Source organism: Panthera leo, chromosome A3, assembly GCF_018350215.1.
Source record: "Panthera leo isolate Ple1 chromosome A3, P.leo_Ple1_pat1.1, whole genome shotgun sequence".
NCBI lineage: Eukaryota > Metazoa > Chordata > Mammalia > Carnivora > Felidae > Panthera > Panthera leo.
In genome coordinates, this window is record NC_056681.1 from 81,595,597 (window position 1) to 81,615,031 (window position 19,435).

The 19,435-nt window shown below is 36.2% G+C and overlaps 1 protein-coding gene across 7 annotated transcripts in view; it reads right to left on the reverse strand.

The window, feature by feature from the left end:
- The window catches only part of PELI1 (pellino E3 ubiquitin protein ligase 1), a 68,772-nt gene that overhangs the window by 21,906 nt on the left and 27,431 nt on the right, over positions 1-19,435 (reverse strand). For all 7 annotated transcript variants that reach the window (XR_006200711.1, XR_006200709.1, XR_006200710.1 and 4 more), the window contains exons 2-3: positions 3,610-3,748; positions 604-733 (exon numbers count right to left, since the gene is read on the reverse strand). Coding sequence is in view for 3 of the 7 variants with exons in the window: in XM_042932447.1 (XP_042788381.1) it covers positions 604-733; positions 3,610-3,680 (201 nt within the window). In the remaining 4 variants the exon portion in view is untranslated. The remainder of the gene's footprint in view (positions 1-603; positions 734-3,609; positions 3,749-19,435) is intronic.

A 19,435-nucleotide genomic window follows, 5' to 3' on the forward strand; every position in this document is an offset into this window, starting at 1 on the left:
CTCTCTCTCTCTCTCTCTCTCTCTCTCTCTCTCTCTCTCTCTCTCTCTCTCTCCCGCCCCTGACCTCTGCCCCTTTGTCCTGCTAGTGCTAAAAATAAAAAAGAAAAAAAAAAAAAAGGAAAAAAAAGCTATGAGGGTCATAAAATGAGCAAACAAAACATATGAGAATACACAGAATCTCTGATAAAGACCCTTACTTTAGAAAAATCACCTCATCCAAACTATGCTTCTAGAACCTGAATATGCTTATATACTACATTCCTTGTCCAGCCCAGGCAAGACCTCCTTTGGTAATAGTGGAAGCCCTGGCCCAAACCTACCTTTTTTTTTTTTTTTTTTTTTTTAAAATAAGAAAAGGGAATGTTTCCTTCTAATTTCCACCCACTGATCCTGGTGTGTCACTTAAAAAAAAAAGTCTGATGCCCTTCCATACAGCGGCCCTTCATATATTATGTCTCCAAAGAGTCTTCTCCCATCCAAACAAAAGGAAACTTCTGGTACAGAATGTGAAATGAATGCTAGAGAATATAAACAACATGTACATGTCTTTCAATTTCTCCAAGTTAACAGATTTATTTTAATCTGTGTTTGTTTGTTTTTTACCTTTGCAGCCTGAGGAGTACAAGCAATATGCACAGTGCTGGGCTTCACCCCATTTGCCTTAGGTCTTTTAAACAAAGCAAACCTACTTTTCCTTCTTCCTCTATCGCCGTTTGGGAGAGATCCATTATACCTGGTGGAGGGAAAAAGTCTAGGTGATCTCTTTTAAGAACCACACAATTTTAAATTAAATGCTTTACTTTTGCCTTACAATAAGAATCAATCCCCAATTAATCATTTATTAGCACATTGTAAGTATCTCAAATTCCATTTAGTCACTGCTGATCCCCAGACCAGCTGTCTACGAGTATGAAACAAAATGAGATTTTGCTTACATTCCAAGTTACAAAGAAGTATTTTTTGGATTATAAATAGTCTTAAGTTATATGTATTTTTCTTCCCTCTTTTATTCAAGATAATCAAGAGCTGATTAATGGCATATCTGATTCCTTAGGACTCATTCTGTGTCTTTTAAAGGTAAATGTTTGCATGTGCTAATACAACCTTTAAAAAAGTCCAGTATGAATTGTCTAAAACAGAATCTCCTTTAATTGTCATTTAAATAGCTTAACTTTTGAGAGTTTTTAGATTTGTTTGATAAGTCTCAGTGACTTGAATGCACACATACACATTCACATACACATTGGCAAAACCTGTCCAAAGGAGATGCCTGATAAGTAGCGATTAAATACACTTTTGTTGTTCAGATCTCGTAATCATTTCTCCATGATAACATATATATGTCTTGAAAATAAGCAAGTAAGTGAGGACTGAATAGGAAAGAAGTTCACACCAAAACACTGGGTGTTTACTATGTATTAGGCACTATTGTGTTCTTTACCACATAACATCTCATTTCATCTATCCTCATAGAAACTCTTGAGATTGGCATCACTCAACCTTTACAGGTTAGGAATTAAGTTATTCCTCAGAGGAATAAGATTCCTTAGAGGCTTAGAGAAATTAAGCCATTTTCTGAAGGTCACACAAATGATAATGGAAAAACTAGGATTTGAATCCAGGTGTTTGTCATGCTTTTTTCATTCTTTATTGCTTCATTATGGCACGAACAGTGCCTTAATAATAATCTCCTCATTCACTGTCCCATGCCCTCTGACAAAATCTTTGGTTTGCTAGTCTCTCATATATAGTTGGTCAATCTGAGGGAAAATGAGGCAGGGACTAAGGACAGTTTTGAGGTTGAAGGAGAATATAATTGTAAAATGGCCTACATTAGTGGCTGAGAAGGAAGAGGAAGAAACTTACACTGCCACATACAGAAATTATACTAACTCTTTATACAAAACTAAACACACTGATTTCTATTGGAGAAAGCCCTTGCTAATCAGAGTTCAGAGCAGTGCCCCTTAGTTAATATACTACTCATTCCAGGATGTGTGTTGCCACCAGATCCACTGTGGGTACCTGACCCTTCTGTCTGCCAAGTTGCATGACTTGTTTCTCTTCTGGGAATATACTCCCCTCCCTCATTGTGTTACCATAGCTCAAAGCTCTTTTCTAAGTAGTGACAACACCAAACTGACAACCATATCCAGCTTTATTTCTCCTAGGGGGCTGAAAAGTATTATTTGTATTTTAAGATACCAAGAGTGCCAATGCAGAGACAACCACTAACTGAGGGTTAAATGAGAAACTGCTGGGCTAAGAAAGGCAGTTTAAACCATATACTCAATTTTAAATTCTAGTCTTCAGGGATGCCTGGGTGGCTCAGTCAGTTGAGTATCCAACTCCTGGAAGTTGAATCGCTGCCTGGGATTTTCTCTCTCCCTCTCACTCTGCCCCTCTACTGCTTGTGTTTATGCACATTAAAAAAAAAAAAAAAAATCAATTCTAGTCTTCAAAGGACTCAAATTTCCTGGCAGAAGAATTTAATTTGGAATATTTTTTGGTACTTAAAAGCTGTTTGTTATTAATACATTAAGATCTATGTGATTTGAAATTGTAACATTGTAGTTACTACATAATTTTCTAATCTTTTAAGTTGTTTTTATTTTTAGGTCTCAAAGGGTCTTAGATGATCTTGTCTGTCATTTTACCAAAGAGCAACCTAACGCCTAGAATGGTTAAGTAACTTGCCCAAGGTCATATATAACTAGCAATGTTGGAATAGGCACTGGAATGTAGCATTCCTGACTTCCAGTCAAGGTCATTAGCTCCATATGATCTGTCTAGTTTCTTTTACTCTCTCATCTGAAACAATGGACACATTCTCACTTAAACAAGAACTTGTACCAACCTGATTCTAAAGCATGTTGTAATGTACAGAGAGCTATTTTGTAGACAGAAGAGAAAGGGAAAGTAAATTTTGCAATTTCTAGTTTCTGAGATTTCTAGCTAGTAGACTAATATTGTGTCTCTGTTTTGATTAATGCAAGTTTAGACTAAATAAATTGAAATAATGGAATCATTTGTTCCTCAATCTTTAGATTGTGTTTATGTAAATGGATGAGAATACTTAGGAAGCAAATAAGTAGTGAGATCCTGGCCTTCAAAGTCATCGTATCATTATGTCTATACAACCCTATCATAAGCAGCACAGGGCCATAAGCACAAAGCAACAACTTCCTCAGAGGTATAAAGTAACAAATAAATGTGAACCTATGTGAAATGACCTCAAGGGGGGAAGGGATTTTGGTAAAGACAGCTGAGGCAAACTTTTCTAAAAGATGGGATAGGGAAGACAAATGTAATGACTATATGACTTTAGATAAATACACTATTTTATCTTAAGAGGATTTGTGCTTTCTGGGGGTGAGGGTGAGGCAAAATTTATGCATATTAGAGCACTTATAAGAGATGGCATAAAAATGAGAATTGAAAGAGTTTCTTGATTTAATATTATCAACATTATTTTGAGATAATATTACCTTGTAGCTCTAAATTGTTTTTGGAAATAGGTAGGAAATACATTCTAAAAAGGTTTGATTTAGATGCCAAAATTACTACCTATTATTCAGTTTTATGTGTCATCAGATGGGGAAAACTTACCCTAAGACAATGAGTTCACCATATTTTACTGGTGCTTTGGATGGATGATTTTCTTGATCAGGAGAAAACATGAGCTTGGCTGTCTTTCTCAAATCTTTGTTCACTGGTCAGGAGCCTTGGACACCTTTAGCATTATCTCCTAGAGGGAAAAGCTTTCATTAATAATATGAACAATGAATTTCAGTTAAAATAAAGATGTTGGGGCACCTGGGTGGCTCAGCTGGGTAAGCATCCAACTTTGGCTCAGATCATGATCTCACAGTTCATGGGTTCGAGTCCCTTATGGGACTCTATGCTGACAGCTCAGAGCTTGAAGCCTGCTTCAGATTCTGTCTGTCTCTCTCTCTGTCCCTCCTCTGCTCACACTCTGCCTCTCTTTCAAAAATAAGTAAACATTAAAAAAAATTAAAATAAAGATGTTATTTTCTAGCAGTCCTTGTGAGTACAATATTATGCAAAATATATCACATTATATAGAAGGTGTGTGACATTTTTCCAAAGAGTGGTTATATATTTGGTCCAACTGTTTAAATAGTTTAAAAATGTAAATTTGGAAATTTCCACTTCTAGGAAGATAGAGTAGGAGTATTTTTCCCTATTATTTGCACTAACTACAACTAAAAACTCTGGATATTATATATAAAATATAGGAAGACTCTGAAAAGTAGAGAAGGTGACCAGCTAGGGACCTTGGGGCACAAGGAACGACAAAGTGCTGAGTTCTCTGGGTTTTCTTTTTGCTTAATATATCCCAGATTTAGAGCTGAAGAGAATCCAGCAATCTGGAAATGTCAATTGGCAGAGACAAAAAAAAGCCACCTCCAAAGCTTGTTCACTCTAGTTAAAGGAAGGAGAAAGGGGCAGCCTTAGCAAGACAGGTTTTGACAATAGCTAGTCTACTGCAGCCAACCACCACAGAAATCACTGGCCCTACCACTGCCCACACAAGCAAGAGCCAAATGGGGAGCCTTGACTTCCACCTCAGAAGGCCATAATGAAGAGTCCCTTGCTCCTGACAACCAAGGTATTTGTAAGGGCAGCCAAGTAGGGAGTCAGGACTTCCACCCTCCTGGTTGGTAACATGTCTTCACCCCTACTCTAGCTATGTCAGTGGAGACCATATGGGGAGCCTGGACTTCCACCCTCATCTGACAGTAACAAGGATCTCCTTCCCTTGGGTGTCAATGAAGGCTGAGTATGGGACCTGGAGTTCTAGGTCTACCTGGCAGTAATAAGGAAGCAGTCCCTATTCCCCTGCCAAAGCAGTGTCAGAAAAAGACAGTGGAAGCAGATTTAAATAACATCCAGAGTCTCAGAACATAATGACAAAACGTCTAGGTTTCAATAGAAAACCATTCATCATAGTAAGAACTAGAAAGATTTTTAAGACAATGCAAAAAGAATAATCAATAAATATCAAAGCTGAGATGACAGAGATGTCAGAATTACCTGACAAAGATTTTAAACCAACTATTATAAAAATGTTTTAGTAAGCAATCACAAACATACATGGGACAAACAAACAAAAAATAGAAAGTCTTGACCCAAAAAAAAAAAAAAAAAAGATTTAAAAGCTCACTTTTTAGGATGGGCTCACCAGCAGAATAGAAGGGACATAATAAAGAATCAGTGAACCAGAAGATAGAAATTACCTAATCTTAACAAGAGAGAAAATAGGCGAAGAATAAGAAAGAAGAAAGAAGAAAGAAGAAAGGAGAAGAAGAAAAGAAAGAAAGAAAGAAAGAAAGAAAGAAAGAAAGAAAGAAAAAGAAAGAAAGAAATCTTGAAAGCAATCAGAAAGAAAGAGAAATTACATCTTACTTAGGGGGCGAAGGGGAGGGGGGAAGAGCAATTAGAATGAGAATGGATTTCTTACCAGAAACTGTGGAAGCCATAAGAAAGTAGCTTATTTTTTTCAGGTGCTAAAACAACTGTCAACTCAGAATCTTATACCCAGCAAAAATGGAGGAGAAATCAAGACAGTCTCAGGTGAGGGAAAATTTGTCACCAACAGATCTACTCTAATAGAATGGCTAGAGTAAATTCTCTAAGAGAAATGATAAAAGAGAAGAACCTTAGAACATCAGAAAAGAAGAAACAACATGGTAAGTAAAAGTACGGGTAAATACAATACGCTTTCCTTTCCTTGAATTTCTACATTATGTCTGAAAGTTATAGCAAAAATTAACACCATCTGATGTGGTTCTAAATGTATGTAAAGGAAATATTTAAGACAATTATATATGGCACACCTGGACATTTATCCTAGAGAAATGAAGACTTATGTTACAAAACCTGTACATGAATCTTTATAGCAACCTTATTCATAATAGCCAAAACCTGGGAACAATCCAGATATTCTTTACTGAGTGAATGATTAAACTGTCATACATCTATGCCGTGAAATAGTATCCAGCAATAAAAAGGAACAAACTACTGGTATATGAAATAACATGGATGAATCTCTAGAGAATGATACTGAGTAAAAAAAGCCAACCTCAATGGGTTACACAAATGATTTTATTCATGTAACATTCTTGACATGACAGAACTATAGAAATGGTTAACAGATAAATTCTTGCTAGGAGTTAAGGAGGGGGTGGGAGTAAAAGGGAAGTAGGTGTGGCTACAAAAGGACAATAGGAAGGACCCCTGTGGTGAATGGACATGTTCTGTATCTTTACCAGTGTAGTTTTGCAAGTATTACCATTGGGGAAAATTGTGTAAAGGGTATACAAAATCTCTGTATTATTTCTTCTGGCTGCATAGGAATCTACAATGACCTCAAATTAAAAAGCTTAATTTAAGGGGCATCTGGGTGAGTCAATCAGTTGATCATCTGACTCCTGATTTCAGCTCAGGGTCATGGGATTGAGACCCTACATCAGGCTCTGTGCTAAGCATGGAACCTCCTTAAGATTCTCTCCCCTCACCTCCCACCCAGTGCTCTCACTCTTTAAAAAAAAAAAAAAAGAAAAGAAAAGAAAAGAGAAGAGAAAAAAAGCCTTATTAAAAAATATAAATTTGACACACATAGGGAAAACAACACTAACACTTCTGATAAGCCACAAAAACTGCTACTATAAACAATCCTCATAATACTAGCCTGTCTACTTTATCAGCAGTTTAATGGGATCAGGTATTCCTACATCTATTCTCTTTATGGTCTTCTTGTTAGACCTGTTACAAAGGTTTTACAACAAAACTCTTACTAGCTAACCCATGAAAGTCTCCTGGTTTTTTACATCCACCAACAGTTTTCATAGGAAACTCATTAAAAAAAAAAAATGCCTTTCTACAGTACAGTGAAATACAGCTTCTATAGCAGCACTTTCAGAGAGAAGACAACACAGACTATTTGTAGCCCAATGAATGAGAACAAGCAAAAGGAAAAGGCTTAGCCATTTTCACCCTCTTTTATCTCTTGTAACTGAAATACACATCTAGACCAACAATTCAGATAAACACACTAATTTTTATTAGTAAATTTAAAAAACACTAAATTATTTTAAAGAAATAAAACATGCTTAAGAACTATTTATTACTTTTTTAAAATGTTTATTTATTTTTGAGAGACAAAGAGGGGAGGGGCAGAGAGAGAGGGAGACATAGAATCTGAAGCAGGCTCCAGGCTTTGAGCAGTTAGTGCAGAACCTGACCCAGGGCTTGAACCCATGAACCGTGAGATCATGGCCTGAGCCGAGGTGGACGTGCAACAAACTGACCCAACTGGACGTGCAACAAACTGACCCAACCAGGTACCCCCATGCTTAAGAACTATTTAAATAAAACATACATCTCCTCCATTCAGATACACTATAAACTCCTTGCATCTCCCCAGATGAATTTCTCCCCAGAGAAATGTTTTATTTCAGTAAAATAAACTATTCTGATCATATCCCTCATTTGGAAAAAGAAACAATATAAAGCTAACTAAAATCTTCAGTGTAAAAATTTAAGAGTTTTAAAACGAATTAATTCAAATTAACTAAAGAACAATTTTGGTTCCATCTAACAAGACCTTCTGATCTATGTTAAATCATACTTTAATATGAACAAGAATTCATACCTTCTTATTTCCCCCATAAAGAAGCATCCTATTATAACAAAAAGCTAAGCAAAGCTTAATTAGAAGCTTTAACTGTGCCTTTCTTATTAGACAATTAAGGTACTGCCATCAAACAGGAAAACACCGCTTTGACACATTTCTGACCAAGAACAGCAAGAATTAAAAATGTAATAATAAGAATTAAATTTAAAGTTTAAATTAAATTTTAATAGCATAGCTTTGTCTTGATTTGGACTCCTTTTTAGAGTTACTTTGTATTTTTAGGAAGTGATAATTTTCCATTTATAGTAGTAAAATGTTCCTTTTAAAATAAACTTTAAAGAGGTAAGCAATTTAAATGGTATTAAATAGTATTAGTACTGTGATCTGAAATCTGGAAGTGATAGAAATGGATGCCCATATTTGGCTGACACTAGCACGTAGCGTGGTTAGCAAGTATTAGCCTATGTTCTAGTTCTAGCTCTCTTTGAACAAAGCAATGTTTCCTCATCTCTAAAAATGATGGGACTAAAGGAGAATGAAGAGCATTTTGGAGCTGTAAAAAAATATGAGACCATCTTCTAACATAAGAATTTACAAGTAATGTACATATAGGACTACATAGATTTGGCCCATTGCCTCTACAGCAAAAGGAACAATTTTTAGTTTTGACAAATAACTAGAGTAGGGCTAGCATACATTCACCATTTTATACTTCCTGGAGCCCTTGGCCTAATTAGCCAAGAAAAACAATAGATTTCCAATTATACTTATTCTTAGTCTGCTTAGATACATTAGAAGGCTTGATTTGGGGATATTTTATCAGTGATATCAAAGTTTCAATCACAGGAACACACTCAAACTTGGCTTCTATTTCTGTATCTAATAATCTGAAACCTATAATAAAACACTTTAGTAGTATTGTTCATACACTTAAATGACCCAAGATAAAACAGTTTTCTTAAATTTAAATGGTCAATGCTATATAAACTGGCATTCTTAAACTATGAATAACATATGCCATGATAGCTACTTCTCCAGGAACCTTCTATTACAATTCTAAAACATGTTGATAGGTGACTGTTGGAAAGAAGTTGTTAGAATCTTTATATTAGGTTCTGAAGAGTCATGATTTTCACAATAGTTCAGAATCTTTAACAAAACCCAGTTGCTAGACAGTGATATTGCACTCCTTCTCTTTGTATATTCTCTGTATTTAAAATCTAAATAAGATATGGAATTCTTCAAAATTAATTCCTAAATTCAATCACTTGAGAACATGAAATGAGTAAATGTATAAATTCTAATGACTCAATTACTGGCTCCACCTGTTGATATTCAATTAAGTTAGTTGGTCTGACCACATATATTCAGTTCTATCCTAATGTGATGATCTAACAAAAATAATACTAAATAATGCCCTTAATTCTGAGACTGGAAAAAAATGACAGAAAAAAAATCTTGCTAAAATAGTAAAACTGTTTTCTATAATACCTATTATTTTAAACCTCCGCTTGATCCTTAAAAAGCGAGCATGTTCTCATCAGCAGGGGCCTTCCCAAGTTCAACAAATTTTTTTAAAGAAACCTATTCTAGAATAGTATTCTTTCTTCCTTCCCTCCTTTTCTTTTTTCCCCCTCCTCTTCTTTCTTTTCTTCCTTCCTCCCTTTCTTCCTTCCCTCTTTTTTCATCTCTTCTTTCTTTTCTTCCTCCCTTCCTTCCTTTCTTTCTTCCCTCTTTTTTCAACTCCTCTTCTTTCTTTTCTTCCTTCCTCCCTCCCTTTCTCTTCCTTCCTTCCTTTCTTTCTTTCTTTGAGAGAGAAAGCACAAGCAGGGGAGGGCCAGAAAGAGGGAGGGAGGGAGGGAGAGAACCCCAAGCAGGCCCTGCGTTGGCAGCACAGAGCCTGACATGGGGCTTGAACTCATGAACCATGAGATCATGACCTAGGGCAAAACCAAGAGTCAGATGCTTAACCAACTGAGCCACCCAGGGGCCCCAGTGTTATTTTCTGTATAGGCTGAGAAAACATTAAAAAAAATGAGCAATAAAATATACATTTCTTAGAAATAGTCTCATTACTTTGACTAATAAAACATTCTAATCATTTGTTGTTTAAAAGCCAGTGAAGTTGGGGCGCCTGGGTGGCTCAGTCGGTTAAGCGGCCGACTTCGGCTCAGGTCATGATCTCACGGTCCGTGGGTTCGAGCCCCGCGTTGGGCTCTGTGCTGACAGCTCAGAGCCTGGAGCCTGTTTCAGATTCTGTGTCTCCCTCTCTCTGACCCTCCCCCGTTCATGCTCTGTCTCTGTCTCAAAAATAAATAAATGTTAAAAAAAAAAAAAATTAAAAAAAAAAAAAAAAAAAAAGCCAGTGAAGTACAATTGTTTTAACATCAACTCTTCCCAAAGGAATCACTTTCTATAATATATAATTGTCAGTTTCACTTAAAGAAGGAAAACTGGGAAATCAATCTTTTTTGTTCAGGTTGCCCTCTCAACATTACACATTTTTTCTTTTATTATCTACACTGCACACAGACTTTTGCTTACTACCTACTAAACACAAATACAAAATTCCTGCCCTGAAAAAATACAAAGCAAAACAAACACTAAGCAAAAAACAAAACCAATCTTAGGTAGATGTTTACATAATCTTCTGAACACTTCTATTTTGAAGGGGAAATGAGTAGGCATAAAGACTGCTGAGGAAAAAAAAAAAAGAAAAAGGAAAATGTTTTAAAACATGAAATGCTTCTTTATGGTGAAAAACATAATGTGGATTGCGTATATTGTCTCTAATGAAACAGATTCCCAGCTACACTAGAGTTCCCCTTTGGTTGATTTCAAAAGGATGACTCAAACAGAACTGTTTTGGTATATTTGTGATGGAGCCATTTTATGAAACCAATTAAGCTGATGATTGAAGGGAGGTGAATTTATAGCAGTTTCTTGATGAGTGAAAATCTAATCATCTTCTTCCTTCTTTTACAATCGGCAGGATTAATAAACAGCATTCATCCATAAAAGGAAAGAAAAAAGAAACAATGGAGTATGAGGTTACTACTGCCTGTCAGTGACTTTTTACTTTTAACACAGCAATGGAGGAAGTCAAGTCCATGTTCTGCTTCCCAAGATACAGGGCACCCCACGTGCAAACACCCAAGTCTTCCCTGTTAGGACAGCCAAATGACATGCTGATATTCTACCACCTACAGGGATAACATTATTTTCATCCTGATGGGAAAGCAGTTAACATCTTTCCCACACAGACAGTATTTGCTCCTCTAAACTAGGGTTTCCCAACCTTGGCACTACTGATATTTTGACATTGTGGGTGGCTGGCCTGTTCACCACAGGAGGTTCTGTAATACCTGGCCTTTACACCCTCTACATGCCAGTAGCACTCTTAGTTGCAATGATCAAAAATGTCCCACCTTCCCACCCTCCCCCCATCTCTTACTCTCCTTCCCACCCCTCACCCTATGAGAACCACTGTTCGAATCTCAAATTGAGGAGGACAATTTGTTTTAGGAGGGGGATTTCCCCTATTTTGGCATAGTGCTTGGCACAAAGTAAGATATTTAATACATATTTGCTTTCTTACATCATCATATTGATGTCTTAAAGGATTATTACCAAGCCTTGTGTTAGTGAAGGCAATGGCTTAGAAGGTAGCTGCAGTTTCAGTATTTTGTTAGTCGATAAGAGTGGCTGGAAGTGAAAACTAAAGAACTATCATCTTACCCTGATGATTAATTATTAATATTTCTGTGTATTTAAAATATCTTAATATTGTAGCAACCTCTCTCAAGTAGTTGAAGGAAAGGGACTGAAGTTGGGGTGGCCACAGAAGTAGTTTTAGAGGCCACTGCTGGGTAGTCTGACATTTAGAGAAAGGCTAATCTGTGAAGGCCAGATAAGCAATTATCTTTCTGACCTAGGGGACCCATATCTAGAGAAATTAAAAGCAAGCTCTGGAAAGCATGGGGAAATCTTTTTAAATCAAAAGGGGTGTCAATGTGAATCAACCTTGGATTAAAGTCTATCTTGCACTGGCACAGAATGTTAATTAGCAAAGTGCTTTCACATAAGATTATTTTACTTGACCCTCACAATAGCCCTGTGAATTAGGTAGCAAAGTCTTATTAACTCCATTTGCCAGATAAGGGAACTGAGTGTGTCAGTCAGAAAGGCCAATGACTGGGTTCAAGGTCAAACAGGTAATATCTGGCAAAGCTAGAACTGAAACCCATATGTTAATACAACACACATTAACTCATTTAATTTCTATCACAACTATGTCCAGTATAATCATTTGTCCCCATTTTATAAATGGAGAGACTGTGGCTCCTATAAGTTATCTGGGTTTTCTGACACCACCAATCAAATCCCACCCAAGATTGGGAGGTGGGGGCTAATTCCTACATAAGAATAAAAGGCGCTATTATGGGACCATTTAGGAGAGAGACGAGAAAGTATAGCTGGGTAAGATAAACTAAACAAATTACACTCCAGTATAGACTAGTAACAACTATGCAACTATGACTAGTATTTTTTGAGTCTGTTGAATAACTTTGTCACTTCCTTACTGCTCACTTAATTTGTCAATCCTGTTTCCTGGTAGCAATGAACAATAAAAACTTCAGTAAATGAAATGGACTTTGTATGGTTGTTTAAAAAAGGAAAAGGGAGAAAGTAACCTCAGGTGAAAAGCAGGGTATTACACCAGAGCAAATCCCTGGTACCACCAGGAAGAAAAACATGTATTAAAAGTGTCAAGATAGCTTATAGGCAAGCACCTTCATGTACTCCCTAAAAAGGGACAAGCAAGAAAAAACTGCAAGGCAGTATTCCTGACTGGCTGACCTCGATGATCACTTAATCTCGTATACGTAGAAACGTATTTTAAAAAGACACAACTAAGGTCTCAAACATTTGTACTGTTCCTGCCCATACTTGGCCTGTATGCGACCCTTTCAGATTACCAAAGTTCCAAAAATGATAATATGCTTCTCAGAAAGCAAGACTAGAAATTCCCCTAGGTTTAACCACTAAAGTCCTGAACAAAAGTCTGCAGAAAGCAGCAAATTCAGTGGGATTTGATAGCTATTTGGAACAAAAACATCGGATAAAAGTATACTCATGGAAAATTCTATCATTTTCTAAAGTCAGCACCCAACACTGGCAGTCAACTCATGCTTATGCTACCTTTTTTTTTTTTTTTCATAGTGGCTAACACTTACTGGGTTCTGTCCCTGTGCCAAGCACTGTCCTAAGCACTTTACATGTATTAACTGATTTAATCCTCAGAACAAACTTATGAGGTAGGAACTATTACAACCCTTATTTTATAGATAAGAAAACTAAGGTTGTTACAACTCAAACTCTAGCTAGTTCTCTGGAACTGCTGAAATAATTGAGTTTAAAACTATACGTGGGTGGTGGGTACACGGGAGAGAACTACAATGGGAAACCAAACAACACACAAGAAAACCCCCCAACTCTTCCTACTATAAAATATTAAACAGAGCTTACATAAATTCTACTGTCCTAACATGGAAATAAACTACAATACTGACTAGCCATTTAAATTTTCTCAGTAATTCAATCAATTGTTTAAAGCTGTATTTAAAAGTCCCTTGGGTAAAATTTAAACATGGCAAAAAAATGAATAAAATGGATTTTTCCCAACCACTTTCCCAACCATTAAAAAATGCAACAATGAGTCCATGGTCATCTTTTTTTTTTTTTTAAGATTTATTCATTTTTCAGAGACAGAGCCTGAGTGGGGGAGGGGCAGAGAGAGAGGGAGACACAGAATCTGAAACAGGCTCCAGGCTCTGAGCTGTCAGCACAGAGCCTGACGCGGGGCCCAAACTCACGGATGGTGAGATCATGACCTGAGCTGAAGTTGGACACTTAACCGACTGAGCCACCCAGGTGCCCCTCCACGGTCATCTTTTTAATCTTTAGGAGTAAACCATATTAATCTTCTGTAGGTTGTGGGCTCTTCCAAAAAGAGTATTAAGTAATAATTATTTTGGACAAATTACTCCTAGATATTTCTGGGTTCCTCTAGTCTTTATTTTTCTTGAAACGCTGACCAAGTTGTATGCATTTTAAAAAAAGCAACAACAATGGTCTCAAAATATCTCCCCTAAGACATTTATTACTTATACAGGAGAAAACAGAAACTTCATAGTGGGGAAAACCTGACAGACTCCATTTTAACCAAGTGATCAAGGATAACATTATCCATAATAAGACATTTTGAGATCATGTATCCCTTGATTATGATGCACCAAGGACCCATCACTTCTTTCCATGGTATGTTGCCAAAAAAAATGTATAACCTCAATCTAATTACCAGAAAACATCAGACCAACCCAAATTGACAGACAATATTTCCACAAAATAACTATCAGTACTCACTCAAAGTGCCAAAGTCATAAAAGACAAAGACTGAGAAACTCCCAGGCTGGAAAAGGTTAAGGAGATGCAATAACTATCTCGGACATGGGATCATGAACTGGATCCGGGAACAGAAAAAGGACATTAGTGGAAAACTGGTTAAATTTGAATATGGGCTATAGTTTAGTTAATAGTATTGTATCAGTGTAAATTTCCTGGTTTTGATAAATACAATCTGGTTACATACACTGTTTACATTGGAGGAAGCTAAGTAAAGGGTGTATGTAAACTTGCTGAATTATTTTTCCAATTTTTCAGTAAGGCTAAAGTTACTTCAAAATAAAAAGTAAAAAAGACACAAAAATAGAACGCACAAAATAGCCCTTTAATTTAGTAAAAGGCATTAAAAGACGAATTCGAGATTCAAACTTTGCCTCCTTTCAGCCTTCTCCCAACCTAAAGGTGCAATGTATCTAAGCTGTGTGCTGGTCCTGTCAAGTCATAGCGCCTCCCAGGTCTCAAGTTCTTTCTCTGATATGAAACTGCCCATCCACAGCCCCCTTGCTCAAGAAAGTTGTTACTATACAAGTGTGGCCACTCGACGGACTGAGTGATACCAGAACCAAAATGACCCATCCCCACACTGACCAGAATTTTGCAGAACGATATTTCATGGATTTTTCTTAAAAAAAAAAAAAAAAAAAAAAAAAAAAAAAAGTTATGCACATAAGGGCAACTTTACTATTAATGTTGTAGGTGGCTTTATTAGAAAACATTGTGGGGGCCCTTGGTGGCTTGGTCAGTTTAGCATCCGACTTCAGCTCAGGTCACAATCTCATGGTTTGTGAGTTCAAGTCCCATGTCGGGCTTTGTGCTGACAGCACAGAGCCCACTTCAGATCCTGTCTCTCTTTCTCTTTGCCCTTCCTCCACTGGCGCTATCTCACTTGCACTCTCTCTCTCAAAAATAGACACTTAAAAAAATGCTTTAAAGAGGGGTGCCTGGGTGGCTCAGTCTGTTAAGCATCCAACTTTGGCTCAGGTCATGAGTTCAAGCCCTGCATCAGGCTCTGTGCTGACAGCTCAGAGCCTGGAGCCTGCTTTGGATTCTGTATCTCCCTCCCTCTCTCTCTGTCCCTCCCCTGCTCACACTCTGTCTCTCTCTCAATAATAAATAAACATTAAAAAAAATTTTTTTTATATGCTTTAAAGAAAACACTTTGTATATGCAATAATATCATAGTTCCTGAATTCATGCATTTACATTTAATTTTCTTATCTATAAAGTGAAGGTTTATAATAGTTCCTTCCTCATAAGGTTGTTCTGGGGATTAAATCAGTTATACATGTAAATTCAGTTAATGTATGGACATTTACATGTAACTGACATCTTTTTTTTTTTTTTTAATTTTTTTTTAACGTTTATTTATTTTTGAGACAGAGAGAGACAGAGCATGAACGGGGGAGGGTCAGAGAGAGAGGGAGACAGAATCTGAAGCAGGCTCCAGGCTCTGAGCGGTCAGCACAAAGCCTGACGCGGGGCTCGAACTCACGGACCGCGAGATCATGACCTGAGCCGAAGTCGGACGCTTAGCCGACTGAGCCACCCAGGCGCCCCCCAACTGACATCTTTTAACAGTATTTGAATTTGAGTTCTGTCCACCTATACACATGAATCCTGGTCTTAAAGAATTTATGAAAAGGAATAGAAGGGAGCAAGAGTTAGGAAGAAGCAGCATCAACCTATAATTCTGATATATTTCATTAAAACAGAATCTTGAAAAGCTACAAAGTCAAGGACTTTCCTGACTTATTCACTAATTACTTCATTATGATAGTGTTTTCCTTAAACTAGCGGAGACACTTGTGAAGGTCTAAGCTGTGACTGCCTAGGGTGAACCCTGAGAACTCTGGCCCTGGACAGTCATGAGGGCTAGATCCAGGTCCTTCATGAATTCTCCAATCTACTATTCTGTAGCACATGATTCTGCTATTCTGTAGCACGTGATTTTCTCTACCAATAAAATGGTGACAATATTCTCCATACTTCATAGAATTTGTCACTAGGACTGAGTAAGAACAACAAAGCTGCTTTGAGATTTGGATGTTGGGCCATCTGCTCAGTTCCTCACTGTATACTTAAGTCATAGACTTTTGGGTCTCTTAAAATTATTTAAACTGTGAGAGTAAAAAAAAATTTAAGTACTTGCTAAAATACCTAGTATGTATTTAGTTAGGCATACAAAGTAGGTCTTATTAATACTTCGTTAATTTATGGTGATACTGCTTCATCACTTTAGATTTTTCTCAGAGATTTATCTTTATTTCTTAGTACCTAAACAAATGTTTACAATCTATTCTTTGTAAGTAAGTAAATTTGACATTATGAAAGTTCTAGTTTTCTACTTCTTACAATATAGTTAACAGGCCCTGAAATACAAACGAAGTCCTCAAAAATCATCGCAATTAGTTTTAAGGTTGAATGTTGTATAAATGTTTGGTTTTTAATAGGGTAAAAATAGTACATCTAAGTCCAGTTGGATTTTGTATACATATTACCTGCTCATATAGGGAAGTTAACTTCAACTTTTAATAGTTTCCTAATTCCATTATAAGTTCTACTCAAAAGGACTGGAAAAAGAAAAGTGTAGTTGAAAATTCAAATTACAAATCATCTCCAATATTGTTTTAACATTAAGGTCAACTACCTATAGAAAGAGATCATTATTTTTTAATTTTTTTATATTAAATATAATTTATTGTCAAATTGGTTTCCATACAACACCCAGTGTTCATCCCAACAGGTACCCTCCTCAATGCCCATCACCCACTTTCCCCTTTACCCCACCCCCCCATCAACCGTCCGTTTGTTCTCAGTATTTAAGAGTCAGAAAAAGATCTTATTAAAGGATGACAACTATTATTAATCTCACTAACAAAAAAAGTTTCATTTTGTAAGTTTTAGTTTTCTTTCTGGCTCATGAAAAGTTCTCAGAAGTAGCAGCTGATCTTTCTCTGACCAAATCATGTTTTCCCCATAAATTTTTATAGCAGTAATTTAGAGACATTGTGTGTGGGAGGCTAAGAACATCTATTTTTTAGCAGAGTGAATACTTTAAATCACTAAGTGTGGCATTCCTATTTAACTCTTTTCATTAGGAAAATGATACATACATATAGCTGAGGTATTTCTACAAATTTCTTCTCTCCACTCTGATTAATGTTATATTATCACATTACAAATACCCCAATTATGTAAAATTATCATGATAAATTTTTCCTTATTTGCAAGTTTTCTCTTGTTACTGACTTCGATTTTATACATGTACAAGAGAGTGAGTACCTCCCTCTCACTAACAAATTAGAAAATTTGATAAAAAATGAACACACATTACTGGGCAGCATGTCAGTATTCTAGCAAACAGATTCCGTTTTTAATAAATTTCCTATAAAAAGAAACAAAATCTCAATTATAACCATTTTTTTTAAATGAAAACACAATGCTTCAGAAAAGAATACTGGGGAACTTATGATTGTTCATTTTATAGCAGAAAGCACCCCCTCTCATCAATCATCAGATCTAAATTATTAAATCTCTTCCTATCATATCAGAGGAGGAACAACAAAACATTCAAGGTAGAAACATTACTTAAAATCCTTAAAAGCAAGATTCTCAATATTAAAAAATCTTTACAATTTTTCCTTATCTTGTAAGAATGTCTAAATAGTAAATTGTAGTTATCTCAAAGGCCTACATCTCTTTGAGAGGATCTCAAGAGGAGATTTATGGTCAAAAGACAAGATTCTGAATAAGCTGTCAATAGCTAACCAAAGTACAATAACAGCACCATCATTCTGGTTTCCAACTAATTTCCTTCAGAGAGCAACATAATTCTCAAATTTAATAATTTAAAAGAAAACAATGGACAACATTAAGTTCTAAAGCATGTAAAAAACTATATACTTGGATTGGAAAAATATTACAAATGAAGAGTTTTCAGGTTTCTGTTGACCAACAGTCAATGGACAATAAACACCTGCAGTTATTTTTCTGTAGGACTGATGGGAGGTGAGATTAACATTTGTAAAGCCTCTCTAATGACACAAAAGCCTTGGAGCTTGAGATTTATTCAACCTTTTCCCTAAGACAGAAGGAAATGTAATTCATACATAACATACTTCTAAAGCTGAATGTGAAAAAATCAAACATAAGCAATCTGATTATGATTCAAATCATTCGTTACAACTACAACCTTACCTAAAACCTGAAGCACTGACGTGACACTTAATATTAAGCTACAGAATACCTACCTCTTCATTCCATCGCTATCACCACAAGCTAGATAAACAACCCACTCAGCAGAAGATAAAATCCAGATAGTATTAAAGCATCTCCCAATTACACTTGGAATCACACATTGAATAGCAGCCTGCTCAGTGTTCTTTCAGTTAAGCACTTCATAATGTGTAGGTGGGCCTGTGTTACGCAAAATAGGTAAACACTATATAACTCTAAATTCTATTGGCTCAAGTGAGAATTCACTTCTCCCTCACCTCCTCCCTAAGGAAGTCTGTGGCCCAAATGGGAAGAAACGGAAGTAAGAGGGAAGCATAGAACAGTTTTTAACACAGGCTTAATTTCAAGTTATGGAATAAGGTACCTGAAAAGGAAATATTCTATTTCTTAAAAGGCTGACTGAATTAACTACATAAATGCTCTAAAAATGTCAGAAGTATAACTAAGATACCAAACTACCCTTTCACGATAGTGTAATAGTCTATTTTTACCAGATTTGGTATAATACTCAACCTGTTAAGAAACATTCCATTAAAAAACACAGAAGAATCGACACAATTCATATGTAAAGAAACAGTGTCTGTTTAGCACTCTCTAATGAATCAGACTCTTTTTGTCTTGTTACAAAAGACTACATTATCCCAGGCATAACAACAGGTGAACATCTGATCACATTTTCAACTGATCATGTTTTTTTATATCTAATTTTGTATTTTAAAATAAACTAGGTTCATTTGGTGCTCATGAACATGGAGAATCAATAGCAATACCCAGAGGTGAGCTGGGACTGTTTAAGCTTCACCAAATAGCTACTGGACACACCGTTCAGTACAGACTTCAGATGCTCTTTTACCATCCTACTTGTAAACTTCATTTGAAGAGTTAACTTCTTGTTACTCCAAATTCCCCCATTCCTCTTAGGAAAAGAAATGTGTTTTCTTATGAAGGGTTGTACATGGAACTCATCTATTCCTCAACACAAAGGTGAGCGTGCTTTGTGCTTAATTACATTTAAGATTTTTTTAAAGCACGCTAATTAAGTCATAAGAATAAATGCTGGTTTATATCTGTTCA